Source organism: Apaloderma vittatum, unplaced genomic scaffold, assembly GCF_000703405.1.
Source record: "Apaloderma vittatum isolate BGI_N311 unplaced genomic scaffold, ASM70340v1 scaffold4116, whole genome shotgun sequence".
In the NCBI taxonomy this organism is placed as follows: domain Eukaryota; kingdom Metazoa; phylum Chordata; class Aves; order Trogoniformes; family Trogonidae; genus Apaloderma; species Apaloderma vittatum.
Window position 1 is genome coordinate 35708 of NW_009723222.1, and position 12658 is coordinate 48365.

The window sequence follows — 12658 nt, forward strand, 5'->3', positions numbered from 1 at the left end:
AGATGGGCACGCTACCAATCTTTAGTGGCAGAACAGCACTTCAGAGCCTGGTACAAGGTGATCAAAGTTGAAAATGTTCTGGGTTTAGCCAGAGCCTTAACTGGCCATAAACGCCTCTCAGAATTAGGCAGTTTGATGCATGGCAGCTTAAAAAGGATAAAGCATATTTTTCACACCTACATCCTGTATTAAGAGCAGCTCAGCTGGCATCAGGAACTGGGGTAAATTTGAAAGGACATGCAGAGTTTCAAAGTAAATGGTGTGTGGTAGACACAGAGCTCCTGGGAAGACTGTTTTTTTCTACAGTGTTCATAAAACAAGTATTTTCAGAGCCAGCTTCACTGGTTTGCTTGTTCACAAATTATACATCTCTTGAGGTGGAGGTTCAAGATTATAGAGCATTTTTTAGTAATTTTTAAGAGAACTGATAAAATTAATGCAGTTAGGGAATCTGAATTTTGATCCAGATTCAGACATGTGCAATAGTCAAAGATCAAGAGCAGTTGTAGCTGTTGCTTGATTACAGGCATGTTTGATCTCAGTGTCAGTGCCTCAAGAATTAATTAGTGAATATAGATAAGTTTAGCAATATGAAGCTGTTAAAAGCAAAGAGCAGATTGCTTTGACATTCTGATTCCTTCATCTTTTGTGGTGATGGCAACCAAACATACAAGGCTGGCAAAATGTATTTGTGTGAAGGTTTTATTCAGCCAGTGGTGCTAAACAAAGTCCCTATCAAGCAAAGCCAGTGGATGTATATATATTTTTATATATATATCTATATGTAGCACAACAGCTGTGCCTCGCTTTTCTGTATCTCTTAGGTTTTTCACAAATTGCTTGCAGTGTAAACTGGGTATGTTTCATAAATTGTTTGCTTCAAATTGACTTCTGCATAATCAAATGTACTCTCTTGCCGTTTGTGTTTTCTCTATCAGTGAGATTTAAAAATGAAAGTTCAGCTGTAGGAATACATATGGCCTTGTTTAGCTGTTTTTGCTGGGTGTATGGCTGATCTCAATTACCTAGAAATCCTTTACTGACAAAGATTTTTATTTGTATGAACATATAATTTTAAAAAATCAGTCTGACTTCTCCAATATTTTCATATTTCACTGGGTTACAGGTTTTAGCTGAGGAATGCTGTATGAGCAAAAGTGATTATGTGATGGAAAACTACCTGAGAGATTGTGCATCTCTTGGACACATATTTAGAATGGTTTATGACTAGCTACTGACCCTTAAGGTATGTTAAGAAGTCATTGGTGCTCTTCTGGCACTGCTCCATCTCTAGAGCACTCTTCCCTATCTCGTGCATTTAGTTAACTCTGGCAGTTCTGTTTCATATCATATCTGTACGTAGTTTAAAACTACTGTGGTAAAGGTACATAGAAGTATTTTGTCATACCAGAATCTTGCAAATCTCTAATTTGCCAATCCATTGCTTATTCCTGTGAAAGCATTCTTTCAGTTGGCCTTCTGACCCTCCACCTTATGTGTCTAGGTCACTAGGGCATGTACTTCCCTCATGTAGCTGCTGTTTTCTTCAGCTTTTTCTTCTGGGACTGTACCTTTGGTCTTCTATTCAAAGATAGCACATGTACATGCCACAGAAACAAACCAAAGAACAATTTGGACCATGTTGTAAATTAAACCAAATGTAAAAAATAAAGATGGTATTGAAAAGAAATATTTTAAGTTATGTAAATCAATTTAAAATAATGTTTGAGATACTCAGACCTATGGAAAGGTAAAATATAGTCACAACTAGAATGTATACTATTTTCTGAAATTCAGAACCAGGAATGCTACTTCAAAAGCATATATGCATGCAAGAAGTCATTTTCCTTTCTTTCCTCCCCTGTTAGACCTGATTTAATGCCTCGTTTCAGCAAAATGCCTGTACATGATGCTTAAATTTTTGTCTGTTACTACATCAAATGATTTCACTGGTTCCTGTCAAGTTAAGGCACATACTGAAGTATGTAGGCTCATAAGCTCTTAGGTAGGCTCATAAGCTCTGTGTGATTCTGCACTTGTACTGGTTTGTAGAAGAGCTAAATAGATAGCGTAAGATGAAGAGGGACAAGTTCCATCTGAGTGAAGGGCAATGTGTGTCTGGGGTTGGAGCAGGAGTGTGTGTGGAGAGGTTGAGGATACAAGTGCACTGCCTGATCTCATTGAAGATGTCTCTGCTCACTGCAGAGGCGTTGGACTAGATGACTTTTAAAGGTCCCTTCGAACCCAAAACATTCTATGATTTTATGAGTCAATGAAACTGTCAGGGAAGAGTATTCATTTTTTTCTGTTGATTTAGCTTTTCTAGCCTGTTTTGTTAAGGAGATACAGGCTCAGAATTCTAAATAAGGAGGAAAAAGTACCTTTTGAGGAGATAAGCGTGATGTGTTTCAAGTCAGACTTTCAAAAGAATCTACACCTGCATGTTTTTACAACCTAGCCGGGCAGATAAATTTGGACACTTGTGTTGCCAACCACCTGCCTGAAAGTATATACAAAGCTGTTAGAAGGTGAATATGCAAATACCAGTCTGTGCGTAGGTTTCTTACAGTAGATAGATCCTTCATATGCAAACTCACCACCTGTGGTTGGCATAGTCTTCTTACTGGAGAAAATAACATTAGACCTGAGTCTGCCAGGCAGTGGGAGTTAATGGCATGAACAATCATGCTGAAATATTAGAAATTATTATTTTGGTAACAAACTTCATTCTCTTAAAATCAATGATTTTTTAAAAATTCATGCACTGGATGAGATGAAAGTGCCTGTGATCTGAGTCACTGAGTTTTACTGGGTTTTTGGTCCTTATTTCTTGTAAGACCTGTGAGGAGTCTGTTAGGAAAGGTTCAGAGTAAACAGGATTAGAGCATACCAGCCTGTACCACTACTACTGAGATGAAGTGGAGTTCAATTAAAGTGTCGGTACCCACTGTTTTCATTTATGTATTCATTTACTTGTTTTTTTGGACAGAAGGGTAAAGATTTCTGTGGCAACAAATTACAGCCTTCAGTATTGGCAGGAGTTCGTTTTAAACACATTTCCTGATCACTCTGATTTGGCAGGTGCTGTTGTGGGATTTACCATCTAAACCTTTCACTTCTGGCAAGAGATTTTCCCCACCCCAGCACAAGATTAGCTTGGTTTTGAAAACCCTTTCTGTCCAGTGGGTATGAAGGACATGACTAAGGCCATTTTGCATTTCATACTGAACAAGAAATCCACTCTCAGGAGGGGTGAAGCCATAACAAAGTCAGCTTCAAATAAATGGCATGAGGAACTGCTTGGCTAAGGTGCTGGCTTACAGCTAAATAGAAATACTATTGTCTGAAAGCCACGTGTTGGCTACCTGTGCCTGGGAGCTTATGCAGTGACAGAGGACTGAGCAGCTGCTTCCCCTGCAGTGACCCTGTCTGATGCAGGGGAGTTACCCCACCCAGCACAACTCCTGCTTCTGCCTTCTCATCCCTCCCCAGAGATTCCCCTGTTTATTCCAGCTGACACTAATAACTTAATGGTGTTTTGTGTGGTGTAAGGGGGATTCCCAAACTGGCGCTTTTAGAATTTGGCCACCCCTTTCCTTAGAAAGCCTAGTTTGCCTGAGCCAAGAGGCACCTTAGCCACAGTATACCTTAGTGCACTTTGTCTCTTCCCCTAAAAATTAGTATTCATTGTTTCATTGATTTTAGTTGGGATTCCATTTTCTATCTGAAAAATGCCCACCATGTCCCTTCTAACAAGAGGCTGCAAAAAACACTTTGAATTTGGTACTGTGTGATTGCTTAGCAGCTGAGGAGCCCACAGGCTCAAGCTGCAGAATCACAATCTTTATATGAAGCAACAAGGTATGCCCTAATCTATACAGGGCTGGCAACTGAAGATGGTTTAAGATTGAGTTTGTGGCTGTCTGCAGTTCCTTTTCTTCTGTTGCATATAGGCTCAGACCAGCCATTGACCAGAGTAACCTGTTAATCCTTTGTATGTAATCCTTTATTCCTCTCTGGCATGATTCCACAGATTCTATTTAGCATCGATTTCAAATAATTTAGCAGACCTTCAAAGAGGACGTAAATTTGAATCCAGTGCAACGGGAAATCATCATTATTGTGTCAGATTGGAAATGTATAGGCTGTACTTTTAATTCACAAATGTGCGAGCTTCCCAGTCTGCCTTGCAGCCATGCACTTAAAATCTGGAATATTCAGAATACATGGTAGAATATTGATCTAGAAACTTAGAGTTAGGTGATTTTTTCACATTTATCTTGTGCTTGAGTCTTACAGTTGTCTATGTTCAAAGCCCATAAGAATAGTACATTGACTATATTGAGTTTCTACTTTGAGAAACTTAGTTGGACTGAGCTTGTGTAAAGATTATGCACAACATTGGCTGTTTAGAAAGGCTTGTCCTCTTTAATGTTATAATACAAAAAAGGCCACATGGTCTAGTGGGGCATGTCCCTGCCCATGGCAGGGAGGTTGCATCTTCGAGGTCCCTTCCAACCCTGACAATTCTATGATTCTATGATTTAGATGTGGGCTAGCTTGTAGCTACCAAATCTGACTAAGCAATGAAATCAGTTTTGTTTGCACATCTTGAAAATAACTGACGAAGTGAGCATATAAAGCATTTCTTTCGAGTCTGTAAGCTGTGAAATGCCTTAGGAAAGCAAGCCTCTGAAATATACCCTAAAATGTCTGACAGTGTGCTCTCTTAAAATTTCTTCCTAAATGAATGACTAAGATGATTGAGAGCATCTTGTTTCTCAAGTGAAAAATTATATACCTTTTACGTCTCCCTTCATGATGTCTAAAGTTAAAAATACATTCTTGAAGAAAATTGGTACCATGTATGCACCTAAAAAACGGTAAGAAATCATTACATCCACTATGCACTATTTTTTAACAGTCTACAGGCTGCAAAATAGTAAAGTGTGATTTTTTAATTTTTTTTTTCTTTCCTGGTAGATGTCCGTAGAAGAACAATTTATGAGTACCACAGGGTGGAGCTACAGATGTCAAAGATTACCAATCTTTCAGCTGTTGAAATGATACCTCTTCCAAGTAAGTAAAACATAACATGGACAGAAACCAGATCTGGAAATGGCACCCCTCCCAGCAATGCACAATTTAAAATATTTTGTTTTATCTGTGCACTTAGAATCAAGGACAGATTCATTTAACCTCTCTCTTTTATTCCCAGATGGATGATGCATTATACAGTGCATCTACGTATATCTCAAGTTAGTTTATAGGTATATAGCTCCCAATAGGTTTTGAATGAAATTCGTGCCAAATATTTTTTTTAGAAGAATGATTATATTGCTTTTAAATTTTTTTCCTCAAGAAGAAAGTGAGTTTTCTTGCTTGCAAGGCAAGCATAAATTCTTCTATGTACTGTGCACTATATCGCAAAGAAATATCCCCAAATGTGTTTTACAGTTCATGTGCCTCTTTTGTCCAAGGTAAAAAAATATGTTGTTTAGAAATCTCTGAGTGTAAACTGCCAGCTGTACTCCTGTGAGGGAGAAAAAACCCCAAAACACGAACCAGGAAAAGCTATTTTTCTTTTTCCTAATCCAATTACAGGTCTTGCACACTTTCCTGCCAGTCTTATTATCTACTTGTGTCTGAATGTTAGCAACACCAAGGCACACTGGAACCAGAGAAGAAAGAGATTTAGGGAAATACTTAATTTTGAGTAAAAAAATAAATAAATATATTTAGCAGTGAAGCTAATAGATGTGGAAGTGGGAATACATTTACAAATGGAATACAAATGGAATCCTACAGATAAAATGTACCTTTGTTCATACACTTGTGCAATGCATGGTAAAAGGCTGGGTTTAGTCTTATTTTGGACACATATGAACCTGTTGAGTCCCTGAATATATATTGTCAGAATATGTATCCTTCTTTTGTTCTTTTTAATGAGAATTAGTTGAGAGACTAATGGAAAAATTTGTGTTTGTTTATCTATGTCCCAGCTTGTCTTCAGTTTACCAGCTGTGGTCCCTGTGTCACTGCCCAAATTGGTTTCAACTGCAGCTGGTGCAGCAAACTCCAAAGGTAAAGAAAATGTTTTTTTCTTTTTTGTGTGGGTATACAGCTATGCTCAAAGAATATCCAGAACCACTGCCTATGGGTTATTCAGCACAAAGGGTTGTTATATTTAGGTCTTCTATACATGGATTCATATGAACCTAAGTTTCAGTTGTGATCACTAGTGACTGATCACTGTCCCATTTCATTTCAACAAAGAAATTAAGAGTAGTTAAAAAGTTGTTTTGGGAATTAAGCTCTTTCTCCTGTTTCCCTGACCCTACTTTAAAATTGTTTTGAGCAAGAACAAGAAGTAGAAATCATAATAAAATTCACGTTTTCTCCATATATCTCTGGCCTCCTCAAAAATAATATAACCACATGGAGATGCAGGGCAGTACTGTAACTCTAAAGGCATACCTGTTTTCTTAACTGTAGGGAGACTGACACATCCAAAGAGTCAGTATTTTCTCTTTTAACCTCTCATTATACTTAGTGGATATGTTGAGACTCCTCAGCCTCTCTTCTGCCACATTGCCAAGGATGAAGTCAACGGTCAGTCAAGTCAAAACAGGGACATGGTTTAGAAGTGGGCCCGATAGAGTTAGGTAACGAACTTGATAATCTTAAAGGTCTTTTCAAACCAAAACTATGATTCAATAGCAGGATGCAATTTAGACTCTGTGGAGCATCTGAAGCACAAACAGCAAAAGGGAAACTCTGCAGTTATAGCTTTTCCAAAACGTTCTTTGTTCAGTGACCTTCATTGACCTTCATAGCAAGAAATTTTTTAACACCAGTTGTCTGAAAAAAAAATGCGGTATCATGATGGATATGTATTGCTGTGTTTTTCAACCCTAGCAATTAGGTTCAGAAGTGTTACGTGTAAAATGGATACATAATGAAAGGAGAAAGAGCTATTAGCATTGAAAAAAAGTTTGACACCATGTTGAAAAACAGTTTGACACCATTAAAGGTCATCTAGTCCAAGCTGATGAACATGGTATGGAATTAGGAACTTGGGATCACTTTTATTACATTTTCATACATTTCAACTCCTGTAGGAAGTGATTTCAAAGTCACTCTGTTCTCAGTTTGTCTTACAAAAAACTCTTCTTAGTGGAATTAGAGCTAAATGAGATCATGTCACAGAAAGCATATCAAACATCTTCAAGAATAAGGACACTTGTAGAAAACTGTTCCAAGCAAGCATGGACGGATCTTTCTTGCTTTAGCCAATTTCTTGCTTGGAAATATTGTTTGATTCTCCTTACATTAATAAATGTTGTAGCATTGCATTTCTGTTGGCTAGGTCTCTTACTTTGTGGCCAGTGTTCTCATTTCCGCTTGGATAAATTCAATTATATGGTAAAGTTCAGCCGTCTTACGAAGAACAGGCAAACCTTGAGATCCTTTATGTTTTTCTGTAGTTTCTGAAGACCAAAGTTTCCTGAGTTCTGGAATTGCTGGAATATCTGTTTCACTTGCTGAGGCACAAATTCACTGTGAGAGAACTAAGAGTTTTATCCTTCACCTTTAGCAGGAAACAGCAAAAGAGGTATAATCACACTGTGTTCCCTTCCACGTATATATAGGTGGATTTGTGGCTGCCCCTTCACAACTGGCAAGGTATAATTTGCTGCTGAATAATATACAGTCTCAACACATCTATTTCTATTCTGATTAAATTTTGCATGAAGGAAATCAGACTTTTCATTTTGCCTGTGAAGATCACACCGCAATCAAAGATGAACCTACTGTGGGGCAGTCCTGCACTGTTTCCCAAAAACAGCTGGCTCCATGCTGCAGCATGATTGTGCCTTTGACAAGCTGCAGCAGATAGACTGAACAGTTTTATTGTTGTTAATTAGTCCATTACTGACAGTAATGAAACTGTCATTTCATGCAGGCTGTGTTTGGACAGTGTTTCACTAGCAGCCGAAGGAGGGACTGGAATTGATTCCTTAAAAAGAATAGATCCAGGAAAACAAACTAAGATTATGCCTCTACGTGGGAATTTCAGTAGTTTAAAAACAGTCTTACCTTCCAATTTGCATCTGTAAAGATGAGTGATGTTCAACCAAGTTTAAGGAAAAGAAGAATTGTATATAGAATCATGAAAATAGTTCAGAATGGACAGATCCAGTAGAGGTCATCTAGCGTAACCTTGCCAAAGCAGGGCCAGCTGTGAGATCAAACCATTTTGTTCGTAACTGTTCAGGTGGAATTTGAAAACTTCTGAGGCTATGGTCCAGTCCTCTGAATAAATTAAACTTATACTACATTTAACACCTTATTTTTTAAATTGTTATCTCCTTGGGAAACATGGCTTTGATGATGATGTCTACCTCAGGCCCCATTGCCTTTCTTGGCCATTCTCCTCCAGCTTCTGAAATGAGCAGCTTATTTGAATCGAATTTAGTTCTACAGAGAAACACATCTGAAATAACAAGTAGATACATATTTTGTGAAAAGTGGCAACTTACTTTCTGAAATGTGAAGACTGAGCGTTTATTTCATTACGGTACATTAAACTGCAGGATCATTGTGATCAGGATTCATTCCTGTCTCTGGTTTGGCAATTTTCTGCTCCCCACCAGTTCTGGATACTCTTGCCTGCTTTCTAGTCAAGTGCCTCTCTTCTTTTACCTTGCTGTTCCTCAGCTTGTTTATTCATTTTAGAGAGATTAAAAAATAAATAAATCCATATTCCATTCTCAGTGAAAATGTCTGAATCACAAGAGAGTACACAGAATCATTTACTTCAGTACTACGTTTTGGTTTTGCTCCTCTCAAAAATAAATTCACTGTGTTAAAATGTTCTTTTTGCATGGGATAAAGAAGTACTTGCTCAAGAAGAAAAAAACAAAAAACAAAACACCTAACTCTCCTGGTTAAAAATCACAAAGGATAGAAAGTTTTGAGTTTTTTCATGACGGTGCTCCAGATTTTTCTGTGTGTCACTGCTCTTCAGTCACCAGCCTTGTAAATCAGCCTAGACTTTTATCTCCTGTTGTGATACACATTGCTCTGCTGCAGCAGAATAAAATCTGCATGGAAAAACAACGGCAAAGCATAACATGAAGTATTAACTTTGACAGTTCAGAAGTGCCTAGAGTACAAAGAAAACTAATATTTACAGTAATGCCTGAGTAGCGCTTCTGGGTTGCAAAGCTGACTGGACACACTGGTCTAGGAGGTGAATAACCCAAAGCTGTCTTTCTTGGCTGTAGGCAAAAACCCAGGATGGGGAAGGCAATTAACCTTTTGTGCAAAAGCCTGAAGAAGGCTTTGAACTTGACAGTGACAGGTTTCCAGTGTGACAATAATCTATGGACTGATCTAGTGTTCTGATTTCTGCGAAGGAGAATGCCTGTTTGCTGGTGAGGAGACTGCAAGGGAGCAGTGAGGGTCAGATATGGCTGTAATAGACAGTGATGCTGCTCCTGTAGAACCGCCCTAGTGGTTTGGTGTATTCTAAGTGAGATCTTCCAGAGCAGACAGGCTTCCATGTGGGTAACAAGCAAACATGTATGCAGGAGGAAAGAAAACTCTGTACCATTTCTGCAGCCCTTTTTTCCCAAAAAGTTGTGACCCCATCTAGCCAGAGCAACATTACTACCAAGAACAGCATAATATACTTTTTTTTTGCCTTGCATAAAATTTAAACCATATATTGAATCATTCACACAACAAAGCACAGTTGAGAGAAAAAACATAAAGTTTATATAAAACCTGTAAGTACACAACAAAAATTGACCGTCAGAGCCATTGTAGAATAACTGTACTCCCCCATGTGGGCAGTTTGTTTGGGAATGAAAATACAGCAGTGGGATGTGTCCTACTTGTAACTTCAGCCCAGCCGCTGTGCAAACTCTCCAGTCTTCAGAAAGTCAAGTTCTTCTTGTAGGTGATTCAGAGTAAAATCCTATATTCCTGCCACTCTTTACAAGCTTAAATTGTTTTCCCTTTTCATAAAGGATCATCAAGTTACCCACTCTGAAATCCAGTATGACGTATGTCATACAGCTTCATCATGACCAAAGCAAAGGCACATAATTTTCTTTTGACTTCAGCAAATGGAGGATGCCCCTAGAAGCTAATTTTTTTTTGAACTATGTATGCGCCATAAGTGTTCCATAAGTAAAAGAGACTAACTATAAATATGTAAACTAAGATGATATTACAGCTTTCTCCTGCGCAAGGATCTATGCCTATAAAATGCCAGAAACACTTAGCATCTGTTTGATAGTATTCACCTGTGGGTGAAACTTGGATTATTTGCTCTTCACTGTCTCTGACTTCCCAGCATGTAAAAGCTGGGAGAATTCGTTTACGTTAGATCTGTTTATATCATCTATTCATGCTTCTGAAAATGTTGATATACTCTAGGCACTTGGTATAGCCTACATGTTAGAGATGTCATTTTCTAGGAATGTTTTCAAATAATTTAAGGAAATTTTGCTCTTATTTTATAGTTTTCATTTGTACAACTTGTTCACTTTACTGAAATAGGGAGTTGTCTTGGAAGTACTTGAAGTTAATTGCCCAAGAAGTAAATTGTGTTTATTAACTTTAAAAGAGTTTGCACTGAAATAGAATGGCAATGTGATGTTTAAATGACTAAGGAAATTTTAAGAGCCATCTTTACACAAAATTCTGAAAATATGTTCAGATTTTGTAGATATTGATGTTTTTTGTTTTGATGAACTTCAGGAAATTCTCATAATTCAGCAGTGAAGTAATATTAACATTTCAATGAGTTCTGAAATAAGCAGACAGCACATTCTTGCAATCTCTGCGTGCTGGAGACTCAAGTTTTATACGTGTCTCATGCTTCACCTCATTAACACAGGATAAAAGCATCTCCCAATCCTTACAAGAGCCCTCAGACTGACAAGGTAGTATCATCCCAACACTGGAGATAGAGAACTGGAGTTCTGAAGGGCTAAGGGCAAGAAATGCACACAGTTTAGACGATAGTTTTATTCAGCTCTTGGTACCTATATTTAAATTTTAAATCCTAAAACTGGCTGCCTTATGCCAAGGGCACCCAAAAGCCTAACAGCTAGATCCACAAAGGTGTTTTCAAGAGAAGTTATGCAGAATAGGAGAGCAGTACTAAAAGCACTTTTTCACCAAACTCTGGACTTCCATATCTAAGACCAAAAAGGGTCTCTGGGGTTCAAACATGTTGTCTGAGGAAATACCTACAGCTGCCTGAGTTTAAGCAGGGCTCAGTAGTGAAGTCTAAATCCCATGAAGCTCCTCTCTACTCATTATGCGTGACACTGCCCTTTATACATCAACAGTCTTACAATGATCAGAGAATCCCGAGAAACACTGGAGCTAAGTCAGCATAGGTCCCCTGAAGCCACCCCTGAAGGGTGACCCATTAGATGCCAAGATGCTTAAGCCTGAGCACTGGAATTCATACGCCCCTTGCACAATTCCAGCTCAGAGCAGCTCTGGAGCCCTCAGGCGGTGGCTGCTGGGAGGCTCAGGGTCAGCTTCTGCTGCTGGTGTCCAGGCAGCCCTGCTGGGGTTTGCCCAGGTCTGCAAGGGAAGACTCGGCTTTTGGAGTCCCAGCTCACAGAAGGATCTTGCTCAAGTTAAATGCTTAAACGCACTTTTATGCTTAAGGGTGTGTGATTTCCAGATTATGCACTGAGTAATCTGGTCTGAAATCATACCAGTTTATGGTGCTGACCCATGGAGTGCAAGCCCCCAGTTTGAGAAGTGTCCTGGAACAGGCCACACAAATTCCCATGCTGGACTTTCTGTGTGTAGTGATGAGGCAGGATTCTCCGTGCACTGTTCTGCCCGTGTGTATGCACACAGTTCCCAAAGCTTCAGTACTCTTGAAAACAATCCTGAGCTAAAAAGATGAGAGAGACCTATTTGTGATACATCTCACTTCAGTGCTTACTCCCATGTGCCAGAAACGGCACTAGTTGCGTGAAGGAAAATGTTGTGACTGTTTTTTATGGAATGTGTTCTGAGCAAAGTGAAATATCAGAAACATGTCTGGGAATAGCAGCAATAATGTGATTTAAGTCTTGATACTTCTGATCTTTTATTGTTATAATCCTTGTTTCCATCTAAGCAGATGATAAAGAAATAAGTTGTTTTCCATTATGTGCTGATTAACTGGAAAGTGAGAAAGGGAAGATCTTTGGACACTTGCAGTTCTTAAGAAAACATTTTACAGTTGAAATATGAAGTGGTAGCTTTCCACAGTGCCTTTATGGTAGTTGAGATAAAAATGGTCGCTATTATTTGTCTTCTGAACTTCTGGGCAAGCTTGAAATGTCATGTTTGTTTATTCTTCCTTTGGAAAGAAATTGGAAACATGTTAACTTTCAAATCTGAGTTTATGTCTGGAAAGTTTTAGAATCGGAAAGAGGAAGAGGATGAGGTTTTTTGTTTTGTTGTTGTTCTGTATGTTGCACCTGACAAGATCTATTTTCATAAGAAGTCTTTTGAATCAAGTATTGTATATGTAACACTCTTATGTAATCTAAAATACTTATTGGCTGAGCAAAGCACTACCCACACAGAATTACAAAAGAAACCCACAAAGATAAATAACATACTATCT

General features: G+C 38.5%; 1 protein-coding gene across 1 annotated transcript in view; it reads left to right on the forward strand.

Annotated features, from left to right (window-relative positions):
- Positions 1-6088, forward strand: part of LOC104275921 (plexin domain-containing protein 2-like) — a 36458-nt gene extending 30370 nt beyond the window's left edge. The window contains exons 5-6 of the mRNA XM_009872017.1: positions 4984-5079; positions 6003-6088. Coding sequence (XP_009870319.1) covers positions 4984-5079; positions 6003-6088 — 182 coding nt within the window. The remainder of the gene's footprint in view (positions 1-4983; positions 5080-6002) is intronic.
- The last annotated feature ends 6570 nt before the right edge of the window (positions 6089-12658 follow it).